Source organism: Ascidia mentula, chromosome 4 (genome assembly GCF_947561715.1).
Source record: "Ascidia mentula chromosome 4, kaAscMent1.1, whole genome shotgun sequence".
Lineage (NCBI taxonomy): Eukaryota > Metazoa > Chordata > Ascidiacea > Phlebobranchia > Ascidiidae > Ascidia > Ascidia mentula.
In genome coordinates, this window is record NC_138569.1 from 20,611,687 (window position 1) to 20,630,018 (window position 18,332).

The window sequence follows — 18,332 nt, forward strand, 5'->3', positions numbered from 1 at the left end:
TTGGTTTGGCTTATTTGGCCCTATTCTGGCGTTTTTCCTGTTAGCTTTGCGTTCGGAAGTTGCCCGGGCTCGTTCGTGACGAAACAGGTTCGCGGTATGCTTCTTTTCGGTAAAAACGTCACGCATCACAGCCCAAGCTAGTGCAGAAGCGTTGCAAACTGTATGCCTGGGTAGTGGGTAGCGTAAACCAAAGTCCATAGAAAACACTTCCATGACTTTTTCGTAAACTTGACTACTTGTTTAGTGACGTCATAATTTGAGTTTGGAAAGACTGTTTGTTGAAAGTTTGCGTAGCACTGGCACTGCTATGCACATAGAAAGACGGATATAATCCAAGAGCATAAATAAACAAAGAATAGATTATATGTTGCTCTACCACATGAATGTAATTTGCCTGCAAATACAATTGAACATATGTTCGGGAAGCAGAAAATTAAACAATACAGTATTTAAACGATTGGCTCTTTTCTGTTTCACTCAAAACTAGTTTTGGCGCTTTTTGTCGTGTTGTTTGGCTCTAAACAAAAAAAATATTCTGGCAACCCTGGCTCAAAGATAAGATTAAATTTGAAATCGTAATTTGAAACTGAAGTTCTATCCACAATTATGGTTGTTACATTGACAGAAGGAGCTGTTGCCGTGAGTTATTTGATTTAAATTGGTGGTGCTAAATTTTTTTGTTCAAATAAATACATTAAATCATTATTGTTTGGTATCTACATCAGGCCTGGCCTGAGTTGCCAGATTGGTCTTTTCAAGACCAAATTTCGGTAATTTGCCCTTCTTTGTCTTAAAAATGGTGTTTATTGCAATTTTACTTCTGAAAATAATAGCTTACCAGGTCATTAACACACAAAAAAGATTGTGACAATACTTTTGCAGGTGATGGTGAATGGAGGGTCACCTAAAGATCCCATACTTCAGTGTCTTGGCATCAGAAGCATTGCTTCTGATGAAAACAACAAGACTGTGTTCAGAATGAAAGTTTCTGATGGTGTTCACTCATTTGTTGGTAAGCTTTCGTGCTTTCAGCACCAGTTTGTTATTCTGTAACCGACTAAGGAAAATCATGTGTGCAGGTTAAAGCTTATGTATGAACAAACAAAACACGTTTGCTTGTTCGTGCGAATTCTGCCCAATCAACAATTGTCAAAAAATCTTTCGGACAATTACAAACTTTCCGATCTGGCAAATGTGTTGTAGTTTTATCAGCAATATGTGCAGAAAAACAAAACTAATACAATACTATTCGAAAAGCATTGTCTAGTCCACTAAAAATCATGTTAAAAGAGAATTTTAGTCATGTAAACTGCATACGATTCAATACTGCAATTGTTTGTTTGCGTTATTATTGTCAGTTTGTGATAGTGTAAATTGTCTATAAAACAAAATATTGTCATGCTCTTTACAGCTGCAGCGTTGGATACTTCCTTAAACAGTTACGTTAATGAAGGCAGGCTTAAGGAAAATACAGTGTTTAAAGTCACACAACATCAAACCGTATGTCGGGATAGTACGTAAGTCTTGGTGTACTGTGTGATAAAAAATAACTTGTTTTATGTGTAATATCTGAACTAAAGCTTTGCTCTTTGCAGAAGAGTTGTTGTATTTTTTGCATTGGACATTTTACAAACTGCAGAAGAGGTTGATGGAAAAATTGGAAACCCAATGCCTATATCATGTACTCAAACAGGTGAGTAAAAATAAACACTTCAGTCAAATTTAGCACCTGGAAAGTAAACTAATAAAAGTATGAATAGTTCAGTTAAAAAAAATGTGATACTGCTGTCGTAACTGACTACACAATAAATACAAATAAGCAACCTGCGTAGTATAGTAACATTTTATCCTGCAAGAGATAATATATGAAGAACAGATAACCTATATATATGTTATGTACATTTTTGTTGAAGGCTGCGTGAATCCTACTGCACATCAGTTAATGGCATTAAAGAATGTTGAAACATTGTCCAAAGGTTTTATTGCAGTGAGTGTTTTTTTTGCATGAAAGCTTTTCTCTCTCAGAGTTTAAGTTTCAGTCTAAAAATGAAGTCGAAAGTTTTACAGTGTTGTCAAAAACTAAAAAACTTTTCACCTAACTATTTCTGCAGGCAATGATGAATGGGGAATCACCTAAAGATCCTATACTTCAGTGTCTTGGAATTAAAACTTTTTCTCCAAACAACACGACAAGGATGAGAATTGTAATTTCAGATGGTGTTCACTATTTTACATGTGAGTCTGCAAATTTTCTGTCAGCAGCAAATCTATCTTAATTTCAGTGTGTTTCACTATTAGGTGATGTAAACTCTGTCTTTTTGGTCACAAAGTGTCTGTTTTGTAATCTTAACACTGTGTTAACTTTGCAGCAGCAATGTTAGCTACTGGTTTGAACAGTTATGTGAAGGAAGGCAAACTTAAAATAAACACTGTATTCAAACTCACTCGATATCAGTCATCCCTATTGGAACCATGGGAAAAGTGAGTGATAATATTGACACCACCCAACTTTTTCCACATGGAATAAATATTATATCAATGTTACAGGAGAGTTCTCATATGTCTGTCAATGAGTATTGTTCAAACTGCACAAGAAGTCGGCGGCAAAATTGGAAACCCAAAACATGCTGAAATAGGTGTGCTCGAGTTAAAACCTTTTTTGTCCAAAGTTTGAAACCATGAAAACCTGCAAAATGAATTCATAAAAACTGTAGATAATTGAGATTGGAATAAAAATTATGCCTGGAGGATTTATTACACATTTTTACAATATTATCAGCAATGTGCAGATCTTTTTTAATTTTCAATTGTCAATCCAAAATATTTCCTTGTCTGTGCAATTTATGTTTCTCCCCAAACAACATCGACTCACAAAATTAATTTTCCAATCTTGGTTATAATAAGTCTCTTATGTGATAACCTGGTCCAGTAATGTGATTCAAGCAAGTTCGACGGTACCTTTCAAATGAACCCAGCGATGTGAAATTCCATTAAGAAACGACTGAGATACTTACAGAAAAGTTTAAACTGCCCTGTGGTGACAATTGCGCTGAAACTACTACACCTCAAAAACTACTTAGTTACTTTAACAAAATTTCATAAATAGAGATTGGTTGTGCTTTCTACAAGTGTACCAAGTTTAGTCACAATCGTACACAGGGTAATTAGTTTGGTGATTTAACATGAAATTACCCATTAAAGCAATGTATTGTATGTACTTGCCAATTTATCAGTGAGCGCTGTACTGTCCATTTTACATGATTATGATTGTTATTTTACTGCATATGTTTAAGTGAAGCACAGGCAATTTTGCCAAGTGTGTATCCGTGTAGGATAGAAAAAATTATAAAGAACGTAACTTTCCTACATAATATATGTTTTTCGTTGAAGGCTGCAAAGTTGCCCCTGCAAATCAGTTGAGGACATTGAATAAGATTGTTCCGCTGACCAAAGGTTTTGTTGCTGTGAGTCTGTTTTTTTGCTAAGAGCTTTTGTATAATAATAATAATAATGACAAAGGCCATAAATTTGTAGGAAATTTCCACTTATATTTTTGTCTGTTTCATTTTTACAAAAGTAAAACAGAAATCAGAGATGTAATGAGTATTATCAAAAACTTCCACTTGGACAATTTTTAGTCGATTTCTAACTTCAACAAAGTAATGTTAAAATAAATGATATTTAGTCATTTTTAAAACAAAAAAAAAGGTTTCAGAATCACTTAAAAATTTTGAAAAGTTCACCTTTATTTCTGTAGTCAATGATAAATGGGGAATCACCTAAAGATCCCATACTTCAGTGCCTTGGAATTACAACTCTTTCTCCAAACAATATGAAAAGGATGAGAATTGTAATTTCAGATGGTGTTCACTATTTTACATGTAAGTCTGCAAATTTTCTGTCTGCAGTAAATCTTTCTCATTTTCAGTTTGTTTCACGATTAGGTGATATAAGCTCTGTCTATATGGCCCAGTGTCTGTTTCGTAATTTAAAAATGTTGTTGTTTTTGAAACTTTTTGTTTACATTTGCAGCAGCAATGTTAGCTACTGGTTTGAACAGTTATGTAGAAGAAGGCAAACTTGAAAAAAATACTGTGTTCAAGCTCACCCAATATCAGTCAGCTCCTATGGAACCAGAGTATGTAATAACCATAACTTTGCCTGTTTGGTTGTAAAGTATTTATTGTGTCACAAAGTTTTTTTGTCCTAAACCGTGGGAAAAGTGAGTGATAATATTAACATCACCCAACTTTTTCCATGTGGAATAAATAATATATCAATGTTACAGGAGAGTTCTCATATGTCTGTCAATAAGTATTGTTCAAACTGCACAAGAAGTGGGCGGCAAAATTGGAAACCCAATTTCAGTGCATGACACTCAATCAGGTAAATATGATTAAACAGTTTCATTGAGTTTATGAGCATATTACTGTGTGGTGTTTTAAGATTCAGAATGGTAATGATATAAGTTTAATTGCAAAGTTTGCTAAAATTTTTCATATTCATATTGTCACCTATGCACACTACTGTATAGCCTCTCTATAATTCACTGCATCTACAAAAATTTTAATGATATTTCTAAAATAGTTAACCTCTGCTGATTCTCAAATCCAGAGGAAAACTTTGTTGCAGGTTAAAATAACTGGAAACTGATTGTTTTTTTATTGTTGTTCGTTAAAAGGCCTCCCCAAGCCGCCGAACAAAACAAATAAGAGATTGATTGCTGAATCTACCAACTTCTCTTGCTCAAAAACCATTGCTGGGGAATCGGATGAAAACCCCACCAAGAAAGCTAAACAATAAACAACACACGGTAAGCAGATGTAAGTTTGTGTTATCGGAATCTCCTGTTATCTTTATTGACAACAAAGACTTAATAACAGAGTTTTTGAACAACTCCCATGAATAGTCCTTGGTTTGACATGTTTTCTTTATATTTAAATTTCGCCTATGATTTCATTAATTGAGTTTAATCGTGTGTAATTGATTAAACTGGAGTTCACGACAAATCAGGATGCATGTCACATTAGATCAGTGCTTCCCAACCTTTTTCAGTTCGCGACCCACTTTTAATGCAAGTTTTATTGTGCGACCCACAATGAGATATGACCAAACGAATGTTACGTAATGATAATGCAATAATTTCGTGATCTAATAGAAAACTCTAACATTTTGAATTGCTTCGTGACCCTCTGGTTGGGAAGCACTGTATTAGATGATACAGTCCAGTTGGACCCCATATTCGGAAGTTTACAATTTTAGTTTTTCCAGGTACTGCTGCCAAACCTTGGGAGTAAAGAAGATAAAGAAATAAAGAAAAAAAAGATTTTTTTAAGCATTTGTAGATTTTGTGTATTTTAGAAAAAAAACGTTGATATGTGCTACTAGTTTTGTCACTGACACAAGTGTGAGAATGTTTACTGGAATAATTTCTTTCACTGTAAAATATATACGTCCATTTGTGTTTCTGCATGTATGGAAAATAACTGTTTAATCTTGGTGACTATATGTTTGTGTGCCTTTCACTGTTTAGAACTTATTCTTCAAATTATTGCCCAAGCATTTATACTCCATTACCCTTGTATATAATGAATGCCTGCTGTGCTCAATTATTTGTTTGTTGGGTTTCCAATTGTTCTTCAAACAATTTTCTGTAGGAAGTGTTCCGAATTTTAAACGTTAGTGTTTGTTTGTATAACATTGTGTCTGATGAGTCGTTGATCTAACAAACGTATTGCCGCTGATTTGCCTGATGTTTTTGACGTTTTTCGATCTGCCTTTAAATTTATCATAATTATCGTGTTTTTAACTCGTATGTTTATCAAAATTTTTTAATCGTAAATCAAGTTTAACGTGTCTCGTATTTTACGACTTCAGCTTTTTCATTGGTGCTTCTTCACTGCTTGTCCGAATATGTGTGCTGCAATGGTTTGTGCTTTGCCAGAGAATTCCGTGTCGTGCTTTGCAGTAAGTAAAATCCAAAAAACTCATGATTTTGATTTGTATGAAAGTATGTAGATTTGTCTGCAAACCTAGACGCCTATATAGATTTTAACAGCAGACAGTATAATCGATCCATCCATACATTTTGGTAAAAAACAAAACTTGAAAACAGTTTCAGAGTTTTTTTTTATCACTGTAACGTTCCATTACGTCAAAAGCCCAAATATTGGGAAAACTGTGTATGTTGTTTTTTTGGATGATAAATTTTGCTTTTCGGCGAGATTGAAGCTATCAATGAAATACCATCAATTTTTTTGTGGTTTCCAATTGTTTTGTTACATAGACAATAGAAATCATATCCCCTTAGAGCGTTTGAGCGACCTCTGATGGTAGAGAACTAAAAAACAAGAAATACCATTTGGCGGGAGTTGAGCTTTAGAGATTTCCTTTCCAATTCCTTTGAGCATTTTCGCTTGCCCTAGTTCTGGTATTTTCCGTACTTTTATTGGAATCTGGTTGATTTTTCTAAGACAACATCTGTAATCATGGGTGTTCAATTGACGGAAGGAGCCGTTAATGTGAGTATGTTTATTTCAAATTTGTGGAACCAATAGGCTTTTTCAGTCAGTTGTAAATAAAAATGGGAATTTAGTAACTTCAAAGTTCACCTTTATTTTTGTAGGCATTGGTGAATGGGGAATCACCTAAAGATCCCATACTTCAGTGTCTTGGAATTAAAACTATTTCTCCAAACAACATGAAAAGGATGAGAATTGTAATTTCAGATGGTGTGCACTTATTTACATGTAAGTTTGCGATGTTGCACAATATTTGTTTGAGTACAAAGCAAGACGTGCAAATTTTTGAAATTTCATCGGCAATCCACGTAAAAATAATTAGCTAATGCACTAGCAGAGGAAAAACGTCAGTTTGTCTGCACAATCAACTTTCGCCGAAAAAAATCCTCTGTGTAAATTAGACACTTTCCAATCTGGCATACATGACATCATTAAAGTGCCAGATTGGAAAGTAGAAAATTTACCCCTCACGCACATACCCGTACCAGACTGAAAAAAAAGGATAAATCCTCCGCGCATCTTTGCAAAAATTTACAGATAATCTGCACAATATCAATGAGCTAATGCATTAACATATGAAAAAACGTTGCAATCGTCCGCGCAATTAACGATCGCCGAAACAAAATCCTCTGCACAAAAAACAAACTTTCCAATCTGGTATCCGTATGTCTGTTTTATGATGGCTACCCTTAGTCTGCTTATCAACAGATTTTTTTATTTTGAAGCATCAATGTTAGCTACTGGTTTGAACAGTTACGTGGAAGAAGGCAAACTTGAAGAAAACACTGTGTTCAAGCTCACCCAATATCAGTCATCCCTCTTGCAAGCGAACAAGTATGCCATCATAATAACTTTGCCTGATTGATTGTGAATTTTACTGTTGCACAAAGTATTTTTGTCATGGAATTTGTGTGGATTATAGTGACCAATGTGTTGCATGTTATGTAAGTGCCAAATATTGTTTTCAGGAGAGTTGTTATTTGTCTTGGATTGGATGTCGTACAAACTGCAGAAGAAGTTGGTGGAAAAATTGGAAACCCAATTTCAGTGCAACTTTCACAACAGGGTAAATTTCTATTAGCTTTCAGAATATGTGATTTGGAATTGATCACTGAATCTGATATGATCAAATTTAAACCAAATTTTGCATTGCAGCCACCTCGAAACCAGGAAATGAGAATGCCAATCCTCGAGGTTCAAACCGCATCCCGGCTTCTTCAATGTACAGCCCAAAACCAACAGGCAAGATGCCTTTTGGCAAGGATCAAGCACCAACTACCCCTGGTGGAACTCAGACAAGAGTAATGCCCATTGGATCCTTAACTCCATACCAAAACAAGTAAGTGCATTTTAGAATGCATGTTATTTTATGTTGTGTTTTTATGCCTGTATGTATTGCAAAAATTATTTTTTATTGATAAAAGTAATTTTTGTTTTGGCTTTCATTTAAATATTGAATGAACAGTATGTTGAAAATGGAATATCACTAAACATTGGTAAAAAAATGTTGTTTTTATGTTCATATACATGATAATTTTCTTGAAATGTTGTATAATACCAACTGACAAAATAGAAGTAATATACATTTGCCTTGCACAGGTGGTCAATTAAGGCCAGAGTGTCACAGAAGGGGGCAATGCGTGAATGGAAGAATGCCAGAGGTGAAGGCAAACTCTTCAGTTTCACAGTACTGGATGACAGCGGGGACATTCGCATTACTTGCTTCAAGGAAGAGGCAGACAAGTTCTATGACATGGTTGAAGTTGGAAAGGTGCTTACAGTCACAAGTGTTGATGCAGTTTGGTTGTTGAATAGAATGTGTGTTGTTGATGTAGTTAAATGTGTTTCATCAGCATATTTTGTGAATTTTTTATTGTGTAAGATAAATGTATCTTCACAGGTTTTCTTCATTTCAAATGCATCTCTGAAACCAGCCAATGCACAATACAATAACACAACACACGATTATGAGATGACACTGCGTCGTGATTCAACTGTCACACTTTGTGACAAAGAAGATGAAAAAATGGTTCCCAAAATCCAATACAAATTTGTTGATGTTGCTGGTCTTGAAAAGATGATCAATGGGCTTGTTGGTAATTAATGAATCTATTGGGACAAAGTACAGTGTTGTGCTTGGTTGTCTCAGTGTGAAATTTGATATATTGGTAGCAGGGAAGCTTTTTCCAAAATGTTTTTATCTTTTGTTTTAGTTGCATTTTACAAATATGGCTTGCATTACTGTTCCTGCTCATATATTTACTTATAAATGGGATTTTAAAATATGCTTTTGTATTGTAGCAATAGTACTGTATGAGTGAATGCAGACGATAAACTTATTATTGTTTTGACAAGATGTCATCGGTGTCGTAAAGTCAGTGGATGAACTCAACACCGTCATGATAAAAAGTCAAAATCGTGAAGCAAAAGTTCGTAAATTTTGTCTCGTTGATCAGTCGGGAGCTGAGGTTACTGTGACTCTGTGGGGCCTTGATGTGAGTATAGAAATTGCATCGTATTCACATTTCCTTACTAACATTGTGAGTTGAAAGTGTTTGTCTTTTAACTCCTCAGTCATTTGTCGGTAAAAAGGTGTTTATTTTTTTACCAGTTTTTTGTTAATTTGCAGGCAGAGAAGTTTGATGGCAGTGGAAATCCTGTGGTGGCGATGAAGGGGGCAAAAGTGTCAGATTTTAATAATTGTTCCTTGTCAGCAACTGGTTCGACAACATTTAGCATTAACCCAGACATACCGGAGGCATACAGACTTAAACAATGGTGAACTATATTTTTGTCTACATTATTCAATGTTTTAGTGTCCCGATTTTGAGACAAAGGAACTTTTCTTCTAACTTTAATTCTTTGTAACAAGACATTGTATCTGCACAGGTATGAATCGGGGGGAAGCACCCAGACAACACAAAGCCTTACAACTAGCAGTGGAGCGGGCGGTGGAACAAGTGTGTTAAGTGGTTAATGAACTAAGAAAAAAAAAGACCTTTTTCTTTTAAAGATTTTTTTGAAATTATACGTGGGACTCAGTGTATACTACAAAAATCCCTTAGTTTAAGGCAAACAATGGTGTTCATGGGCCCTGGTGGGCCACCACCCAATATAATTAAATATTTGTAGTTTTTACAGTGAGATTCACGTTTGTCATTGGCTGCACTAATTTCTACCAAACTAGGATTCCATGTTGCCAACTCAAAATATTATCTTTAGGTTTCTCCATAGAGCAAGTTATAAAACGTTGCTTAAAGTTTTATGTGCCAGTGCCAACTGAGCAATTTACCGAATGCGCACGTTTGTAAACAACAACAGACCGAGCGTATGCGATGAAGATACCGAAAATCTTGTAGTGAACATTTATGTGTTTCAGGTTCGGCAAATTGGAAAACTCTCGCTGACATAAAGGGTGAAAACCTGGGGATGGGGGATAAACCCGATTACATCACAGCCAAAGTAACCGTGCTTTACTGTAAGAAGGAGAACGTTTTATACAAGGTAGTCTCAACGTACAAGCGAAACCTTGCCAACCTTTGTTAAGATAGTTTTAGTGATAAACTTTTTACATTAAAAAGGTGGGGCAGAGAAGGCTTACCTCACCATTAACTTCTCAAAAACCTTAGTGTGTGTTAAACTTTCATGTCTACCAACTGATTTTTAGGCTTGTCCGAACGAGCAGTGCAACAAGAAGGTAATTGACCTTGAGCAAGGTCAGTACCGGTGTGAGAAGTGCAACCTCAACACTGACTCATTCAAATTCCGACTTATTTTAAACGTAAGTCTCGTTGTTTGCTCACAAAAAAATTGTTTGTTGGTTTTACCTACTCTTGATATTCGGGACAGATGCACGTCGCGGATGAATACGACAGCACGTGGGTCACGTGTTTTCAGGAACAAGGGGAAATATTGATCGGGATGTCTGCGCAGGAGCTGGGTGAAATTCAACAAACCGACGAGAACGCATTCGAAAACGCACTCAAGCGTGTCGACTTCCAGTCGTACTTTATGAAGCTGAGAGTCAAAATGGATCGGTTTAACGTTAGTATTTTGAATGGGGTTAAGGAAATATTCGGTTATGCCCCTTAAAGCTGTTTACGTCATTGCATTGTGACGTATTTGCCGAGTGAAGATTTAGTTCCAAACTACCGAAAGTAATATTAGCTGAGTGCTGGCATTAGGTAGTTTAGTTTATATTGTCAACCTGTTTTAAAGAAGATGTCTTGTGTAAAGCGACGTCGTAGTTGTGGTTGTAGCTGCATCGTGTGGAAATGGACATGTCAATATTTGCGTGATTTTCTGAAACCACCACGATACGACATCGCTTGTGGTTTGTGATTTGACATAAACCACCAATTTAAGCTGCGTAGTTTGGCGTGTTGTTACAAAGGAAAACTCGTAACCAGCACTAACTTACGTATCCTTTTTTACAGGACGAAGACAGAACAAGGGTAACCGTTGTGAATGTATCGCCAATCAGTAACGTTGATTACATCAAGAAACTACAGGCTGACATCCAAAAGCTGCAAGTCGAGTGAAACGACCACGTTTTCTCGGGGCAAACTATTACATTTTTCAATATTTTTTTGTTCCATTGCGCCACCGCGTGGCCACTTCCGTGTTCCGTTGTTTTTTACCGTGGGAAATTCATCAACTTCGACCTTTCATGTTTAAAAAGGTTGTATCCCGACTCTATAGTTTTAGTTTAGGGAAATCCCGGCGAAACGTTTTGGAGCGTAATCTCTATTAAGTGAATATTCCGTTCTCACGTCGTTCGGTTTCATTTCTTCGACTTAGTTTTGTTCGCTGTACCGTGCCGGCGTCGCAAATGTGTGTAAATACAACAAAATGGCGCCCGTCCAAGCGGATTTTTAGTGTCATAACATATTTCAGGGTGGAGGGGTGGCGATCTATCCCTACATGCGGCGTTGTGTGGAACTGTCAAAGTTTTAGTAGGATTCGCCAATACACAAGCTTATGGGTTACGAAAACCCACATCAGATACAACCAGTACATGGGTATTCACTATGACTGCCAATAAAGAAGTTTTTTCACAATTGCTAGCACACTAAATTTAAACTCTTTGATTCTATGGGAAATTGTGTTTTTGCAAAACTTTTTTTCGTTCACTGAAAGTTGCAACCACTACATCTTGATAAACACGTTAATTGAAATAATTTTTATTTCATAACGCAAACGGTATACAAAATGGGAACATTACTGCACGGTATTGAGGGGTAATAGGCAATGAACATGATGGCTGACACTTGGAATGAAAATCAGCTGACGATACGATCAACGCATCACAGCATAACGTAACATAATTTCAATGCTGTAATGAGTTTGAAAGTGCTAAAAAATGGAAACGAAATTACAAGACAGGTAGAACACCAAGAAACTAGTGTTAGTAGCTACAGTGTGCCATGTTACAAGCGCTTTCCTGGTGGAACAAGTGTTTTGAAATTGGAAACACTGCTGTTCGTTTTTTCCGTCTCAACAAGACTGTTATCAAAAAAAACAAAGCAGCAAAAGCAATACTTAAAAGCTGAAAAGCGACATTGTTAAAAAATAGATCTGGCAGCGCGCAACTTTGCGGTGGTGTTTCACCACAAAATTTTTTATGGGTACGTCTCACACAGAACGGTAAGTATAAAACAACGAAAATCACAGTATTAAAACACCTACAACATGGCACTGTAAAGCACCATAGTAGCGCTTACAAGCCCGGTCAAAAAGAACTTTGAACTGACGGCAATATTTCCGGCATTGTCACCGTCACCCTTGTCGCCAGGTGCTTGTTGGTCGTTGCTACTGAACATAAGGGTGTTGTCTTTGCATCCGAGCCACCACTCGTCTGCTCTACGCGGGTAAGGGTATTCCTTTACCTCCGAAACCTTGATTCTCTCGTCGTCAAATCTGAAAGAAAATTACACCTTGGTGAATTCGAGTCCAAGGAGTTTGGTAGGAGTCAACTTGCTTCAGTTATAGCAAGTGCACTGCAAATTGTTGGTTTTAAAAAATAATTTACAACATTATACATTGTCCCTTTGACAAACCACTGCACCCTCGAGTCAAATCACACAACAACTTCCATTGATGAAAGCACTTGGTCGATATTTACCTGTAGTACATCCCGTCACTGAAGAAATAAGTCTTTCCGCTCCACTGGAGGGCGGCATCTACTTTTTTGGGTATTCCCCTCCACACGGAGATGGACCTGGGGTACCCGGGGTCGGCACGTCGCATGGCGGGGTTGTAACGCCAGTACTGATCACCTGAGGAAAGAATTAAATAATGAAATTCCTGCATGGTTCTCATAATCTGGTTGCTTAGGTTTGAAAGAATCATAGCCTTCTTGTTTCAAACAATTTGGCTCTCATAGTATTAAGAAACAGTTGGACCGTTTCTGCTCAAAGTAACATCCCGCCCAAATTACTGGGAGAATAACGGTTATATATGGCACGAAAATATTGGCAACTGGTATTTTATAAATGTATGGGCTTGGATGGTATTTTTATCCACCTTTCATGAAGTAAATCTTTCCGTTTCCGCTCCATTGGAATGCGGCGTCCACAAAGGACGGAATTCCGCTATACTCCGTACTGATGTGAACCGGGAACCCGTGTTGCAGTTTCGCGTTCTTAAATCGATAAACTTTGTGTCCCTGGAAGAATGAAAGAAGTAGTTTAAAGCCTCTGTCTTGAATTTATTTTCAGTTGTATTTTTTTGTTAAATCAAGACTGAACTGTATTAGCAAACTTGATTCAATGAAATTACGATCTTTGCAGGAAACACATTAGTTTATTACCTGGAAAAAGTCGGTGTATTTTTCGTAGGTAAGAGCGGCATCGATACGTCCCGAAATTTCCCACACAGAGTCTGTTTTCAAGGGGTAGCCCTCATCTTTACCATTATTGTTGAGTCTCCAGAACTGGTCGCCCATAAAAGCGTATGTGCTTCCGTTGCTGATTCGGGTTATGGCGTCAAATCTACGAAAAAAAGGAATGTAATTTTCCTCCGTTCAATTTGTGCTTTTTGTTCGTATGACACATGTAAACGCAGTAGTAACTATTTTGGAATTATTTGGTAAATGTCTCCGCTTCGTTTTCGTTCAAACAACTTGGTCACATATAAGGTATCTGCACCAACCTTCCGCTGCAAGCACCCACAGGTGGTGGTTTGGTGGTCGTCGTTTTCGGCGGCTTCGTTGCACGAGTGTACACAGGCCGCTTGGTGGTGGTAGTGCGCCGTGGCTTTCTGGTGGTTGTCGAAAATCCCGGTTTTTCCACATTATCACCGTACAGAGTTTGAATTGCTGTAAATATTTCGCAAGTCAAGAAAATGGACTCCCCGGTTGGTAACTGCACCTAGCGAAACTTATAGTTGTTTTGACACGGAATGTAACGCTATAGTTGTTTTGATACGGAATGTGAGATGAACTGTAAGATTTCACAAACCTCCAATATCGTCACTGTGGAGGCCGTCAGATCGGGGGTTATAGAAGGGGGCCATCAGGGCGTCTTGTACGTCACTGTGGGAAAGTCCCAGACTATGACCGAACTCGTGGGCTGCCACAATGCGGAGATTCACTGAAAAAAGAAATAGAAATTTAAATAAAAGTGCTTTTCGAACCTGTAAATTTTTTTTTAAATTATCCCACTTTCTTCTTTTGTAACCGCCCTGTAGTTCTTTTCGTTTGTTTTATATTAGATATTGTAAAGTTACTCTAATTTAATATATCATTCTGCTGTCAGAACTGCAGACAACCGCGAAAATTCAAACAGAATCAACAGAATCCGTTCGCACCTTTTCCTCTGTCCGACGTAAGAGACCAAACTTCACTCTCGTCAAAATGCGCGTCACCACCGAATTGTGGAAAGTATGCGTGGGCAAGGGTTTGTCCCTGACCGTCAAATGGATCTCCGTCTCCGTGCGAACCTGAGGCGAACTTAATAACGATGTCAGCTTTCTGGTGCTTCTCCATTTTAGTGAACGTCAGCCCCGATTCCTTCGCCCACCACTGAAAAAATGACGACTTTGTTAATTTTCCGTCAGTTTTAAGAGGTTTTTGTAGATCATTGAAAACGGCGCATATTAAAATGGACGTGCTTAGCTCTGGACACAGAGCTAAGTACGTCCATTCCCAGAGCTGGCATGAACGAAATTTTATTTACAAAACTACTTTTTATCTTGTTGCCATAATATGATCTGTGAGCTGCTCTCTACGGCAATCACACATGTAAGTTATATCGCATGTAAATACATATGATGGCGACCAACTTACGTTGAATGCTTCGGCGATTTCGTTTTCGGTTTGTCTTTGTGTTAGGTCGGGTGAGTAGTTGTCAAACTTGTAAGTTAGTTTCGATTTTGGCCACTTTGAGCCCTGTAGCGCATAGCGCCTCTTGCGGTTTTGGTCGGTTCCTGAAAACAGGCAAGGTTAAAAACCGGAAAATGCAACTGGTGAATGTTATTCACAACTGTTTAAATAACTATATTTTTAATTTTGAAGACTTAAAGCGATAAATTACACAATGGTTCGTAACACGCTAAACTTTAAAACAGCCATAAAAATTGCTCGACATTTACGACAAAAGGGTATTTGACAGCTTGTATTTCAATGGTAGTATTTTGTAAGCCCCACATAGGCACGCAAACTTATAGATTATACGATCCATTGAATGTTTCCGTCCACCCAGTGCGTGACAGGTGAATAACCTACCGACTATATCGGGGTTTCCGCATCTAGGAGCGCTCATCTTTTCTCTGGTCTGTTCATCTAGTTCCCCCGTCATTGGTAGGTTGGCGAAACGTTGAAATGACATCACAGCCTCTTGCATTTCCTCCAATGACATCAGGTTTCCTTTGCGTGGGTCGGGGGGCTTCGCATGCCCGTAGTGTAGCAAATACATCTGTGGAAGAACAAATTTAATTAAAATTCACAGTTTAATGTAATTTAAATTCGGATTAAAATGAAAATGACTGCAGGGGCATTTCAAACTTAGTACCTCTGTCGTTAAATCTGCTCAAGAACTTGGGCATAATAGCTTTGGAGACAACAAGTAGATCTTCGCAGTTAAACACGGACATTCCAATGCTACGATTAAGTCAAAGGTTATCGTCGATTATCCGAGCAATGGTGATTATTTTGATGTATTTCCTCGCGTTTAATGACCGCAGGGCAGGTCACAAAAATCATTGTCAAAGTCATTGCTTTCTGCGCATAATACCAGACAGTCAACTTCCGTTACAACACTTATCAAACCTGCCATACAGAGGTTTTATTGAACAAGCGCTATTGGAAACCCCTTCCTTCCAAAAACACGATTTTCGTTTACTTTGCAAACAGATGGACTTGTCCATACTAGATGTATAACTTGTGTGTGCTAAGTTCTCTACATGGCTTCTGTGTCGCAACAGTAAAGTGGTTGTGACGTAATATTTCGGTCGTACCTTTAGAACTACCACCTTGTCATATAGTGGTGAAACCCTAACTTGATACTCGTACTGCATGAAACCACAAATAAACAAAACAGAGAAACTTGCGAATTTGCAACGTAACAATAGTTAGATAATGGTTTGGAACGTGTTCATCCATTACATCACACTAGTTCGCATTGTGTTTATTGTTTTACCATATATACCCCACATTTGTTGTGTGTTTTTCCGCATTTAACTGCAAGCTAATTGCCTTTAACTGCACAAGCAATATCCGCTAGTTTGCAGGCCGGCCAAAGGACCATAAATGGTCAATATAACCCGACCAAAGACCTGTGACCTTTCAAAACGTCACCAAATAGGAATAGTGTTCGCATGCGCTGACGTCGACAAAAGGTTGCCACTTCCTGGTCAAGTTTTATTAAAAATTACAGTTTTAATTCACAGATGGCCAGTTTGTAATTTAATTTACGGATGGTCTATTTGTGATTTAGATTACAGATGGTCAATTCATAATTTAATATTTAAATGATCAATTTATACGGTTAATTAAACACATGAATACTTGACAAGTAAAGGCACATTTGCCTGCATTAAAAAAAATTTCAACCAAACAGAATCTACGACTTACCAGTGACTTAGCCGGTGTTAATGGAGTAGCTTGGGTAGTTGCGAAAGCAAAGCATAATAATGATGCACAAACGGTGATTGCATTCATGCTTGTCGAATTTCTCTTGAACCTTCGTCAGTACAATAATTCGTCGGTTGGTTTGTAAGCAATGCTGCAGAATTCACAGATATAGTCGTTCTCGGGTAAATTACTGCTTGGTCGCTTCTGGGAAGTTTCAGTGCTGCTAACTTCGAATTGTGTGGCGAAAGTTGTTGGAGCGCTGGTATAAGTAGCCGACGGCGGAACGAAGGAGAAAAAGACGCCGTGTAAATTGTGCTTCGGTTAGTACCGGGCATGTGCGTCATCACCGAAATCACGGGATAGAGTCTATGATTACTAAGTTGTAGCATTCGGGCTCCCTATGAATTGTGTGACGGGTGAGGTGGGCGGTGTGCCCAATGTGACGACTCTCACAGCAGTTGAAAGCCGATATTTTCCCAATACGGTCGTAAAATATAAATTGTTGGTCAGCAATTTTAACCGCCGTCTAATTGGAACGGCACTTGGTTGACATGCGGACTTTGCTCTGAAAACTCGATAATTCTCGGGGTATATTTGGGCAATCTTAGCTCGCAAGGATTCGTACAGTAGCTGATAATTATTGTTTAAATTAAACTTTATCCAAATACTCATTTCAATAATAATACGAGGAAAAGCCGTGACAAAAAGTGTGAGGCCCTCGCATAGTTATTAGTTAGACGTGAAAGATCATTTTAAAACAAATTCCCTGGTTGCTTTTTTAACCGTTTTAGCAAATTCACGTGTTTCGTGTGTGGTAGCAAGAGTAAAAATTCATGTTGACAATTGCTGTCTGCCAAATAAAGGTACTGCTTTCATGAACCTCGACGACGCAATGCATTTTTACCTTGCAATTGCAAATACATCTTATCCATTACTACACAGTTCGTCGGCGCAACATTATTTGAATAAATGTAGGCAATGATATGTAAAGTCTTTTCCTCTATGGAAGCCTGACAGGAACATGGATGAATTCATACGTTTCTGTTTGACGAGGGCAATAAAATATTTGCGACGCGAGTTCAACGATCTCTGTGGAGGAACCAACGGCCCAAAGTCACTCTTACATGACAAATGATAAAACAATTATCACTAAAAGTTTCAACTTTACCGAAGTTTTTTATCACCTTTCAGTGGAAAATGCATGCATGAATTTCAATGATCATTGTTACAAAGGGCTGTTGTATTGAAAATATTAAACTTTCATTTTTGAATAATTTAATATATTTTCTTGTAGGATTTTCTTTTATCATAGAAAGATTCAGGATTTTAAGCTAAAAGTGTAGAAATTTGCGTGAATATCTTTTAGTTGAATTTCTGTTTTTTACTTCCTGTCCCATGTATATTTCAGTCAGGGGTTTTGCTCAAATAAGAGTTTTTTCGATGACGTTTGATAGTTTCCGTGGCTTTCCGACTTTTGCTGACTAACCGTTTAAACTTACCTCTCACGGAAATTGAATCACCTTCAAAAAGAGTCAGACATCAATCACAGCGGGTGTCGTGAAACCCGTGTTACGTGCAGAAATTAGTTCGTCGACCCCGCCTACTTTACTTTAACACCTGTAATCAAACGTTGATTCACAAACAATTTCTCTTCAAACCCGGTCGCAACCTCGTTCGCCATATTTGGTCAACCGGTCGCGAAAGGATATTTTCTCCTTACTCACAAATCTCCTTTTGCA

At 37.6% G+C, this 18,332-nt stretch overlaps 2 protein-coding genes across 2 annotated transcripts; one reads left to right on the forward strand and one right to left on the reverse strand.

The window, feature by feature from the left end:
- Positions 1 to 228: 228 nt before the first annotated feature.
- On the forward strand, positions 229 to 11,388 carry LOC145898286 (replication protein A 70 kDa DNA-binding subunit-like). Its single transcript, XM_082986718.1, has 27 exons — positions 229 to 639; positions 883 to 1,012; positions 1,412 to 1,517; positions 1,596 to 1,693; positions 1,914 to 1,987; positions 2,112 to 2,235; positions 2,370 to 2,481; positions 2,548 to 2,636; positions 3,391 to 3,464; positions 3,758 to 3,881; positions 4,033 to 4,138; positions 4,289 to 4,386; positions 4,682 to 4,791; positions 6,474 to 6,521; positions 6,626 to 6,749; positions 7,247 to 7,355; positions 7,490 to 7,587; positions 7,677 to 7,860; positions 8,121 to 8,292; positions 8,422 to 8,617; positions 8,877 to 9,016; positions 9,151 to 9,299; positions 9,411 to 9,481; positions 9,901 to 10,025; positions 10,189 to 10,302; positions 10,371 to 10,565; positions 10,958 to 11,388. Exons 1-27 carry the CDS (start codon positions 607 to 609, stop codon positions 11,060 to 11,062), a joined length of 3,108 nt encoding a protein of 1,035 aa, XP_082842844.1. The 5' UTR covers positions 229 to 606; the 3' UTR covers positions 11,063 to 11,388.
- Positions 11,389 to 11,688: 300 nt separating this feature from the next.
- On the reverse strand, positions 11,689 to 16,822 carry LOC145899697 (matrix metalloproteinase-16-like). Its single transcript, XM_082988592.1, has 10 exons — positions 16,594 to 16,822; positions 15,247 to 15,436; positions 14,809 to 14,948; positions 14,331 to 14,544; positions 13,982 to 14,113; positions 13,674 to 13,839; positions 13,333 to 13,513; positions 13,047 to 13,188; positions 12,646 to 12,799; positions 11,689 to 12,440 (listed from the first exon to the last, which is right to left on the reverse strand). The coding sequence occupies exons 1-10, from the start codon at positions 16,678 to 16,680 to the stop codon at positions 12,206 to 12,208; spliced, it is 1,641 nt and encodes a 546-aa protein (XP_082844718.1). The 5' UTR covers positions 16,681 to 16,822; the 3' UTR covers positions 11,689 to 12,205.
- Between the last annotated feature and the right edge of the window lie 1,510 nt (positions 16,823 to 18,332).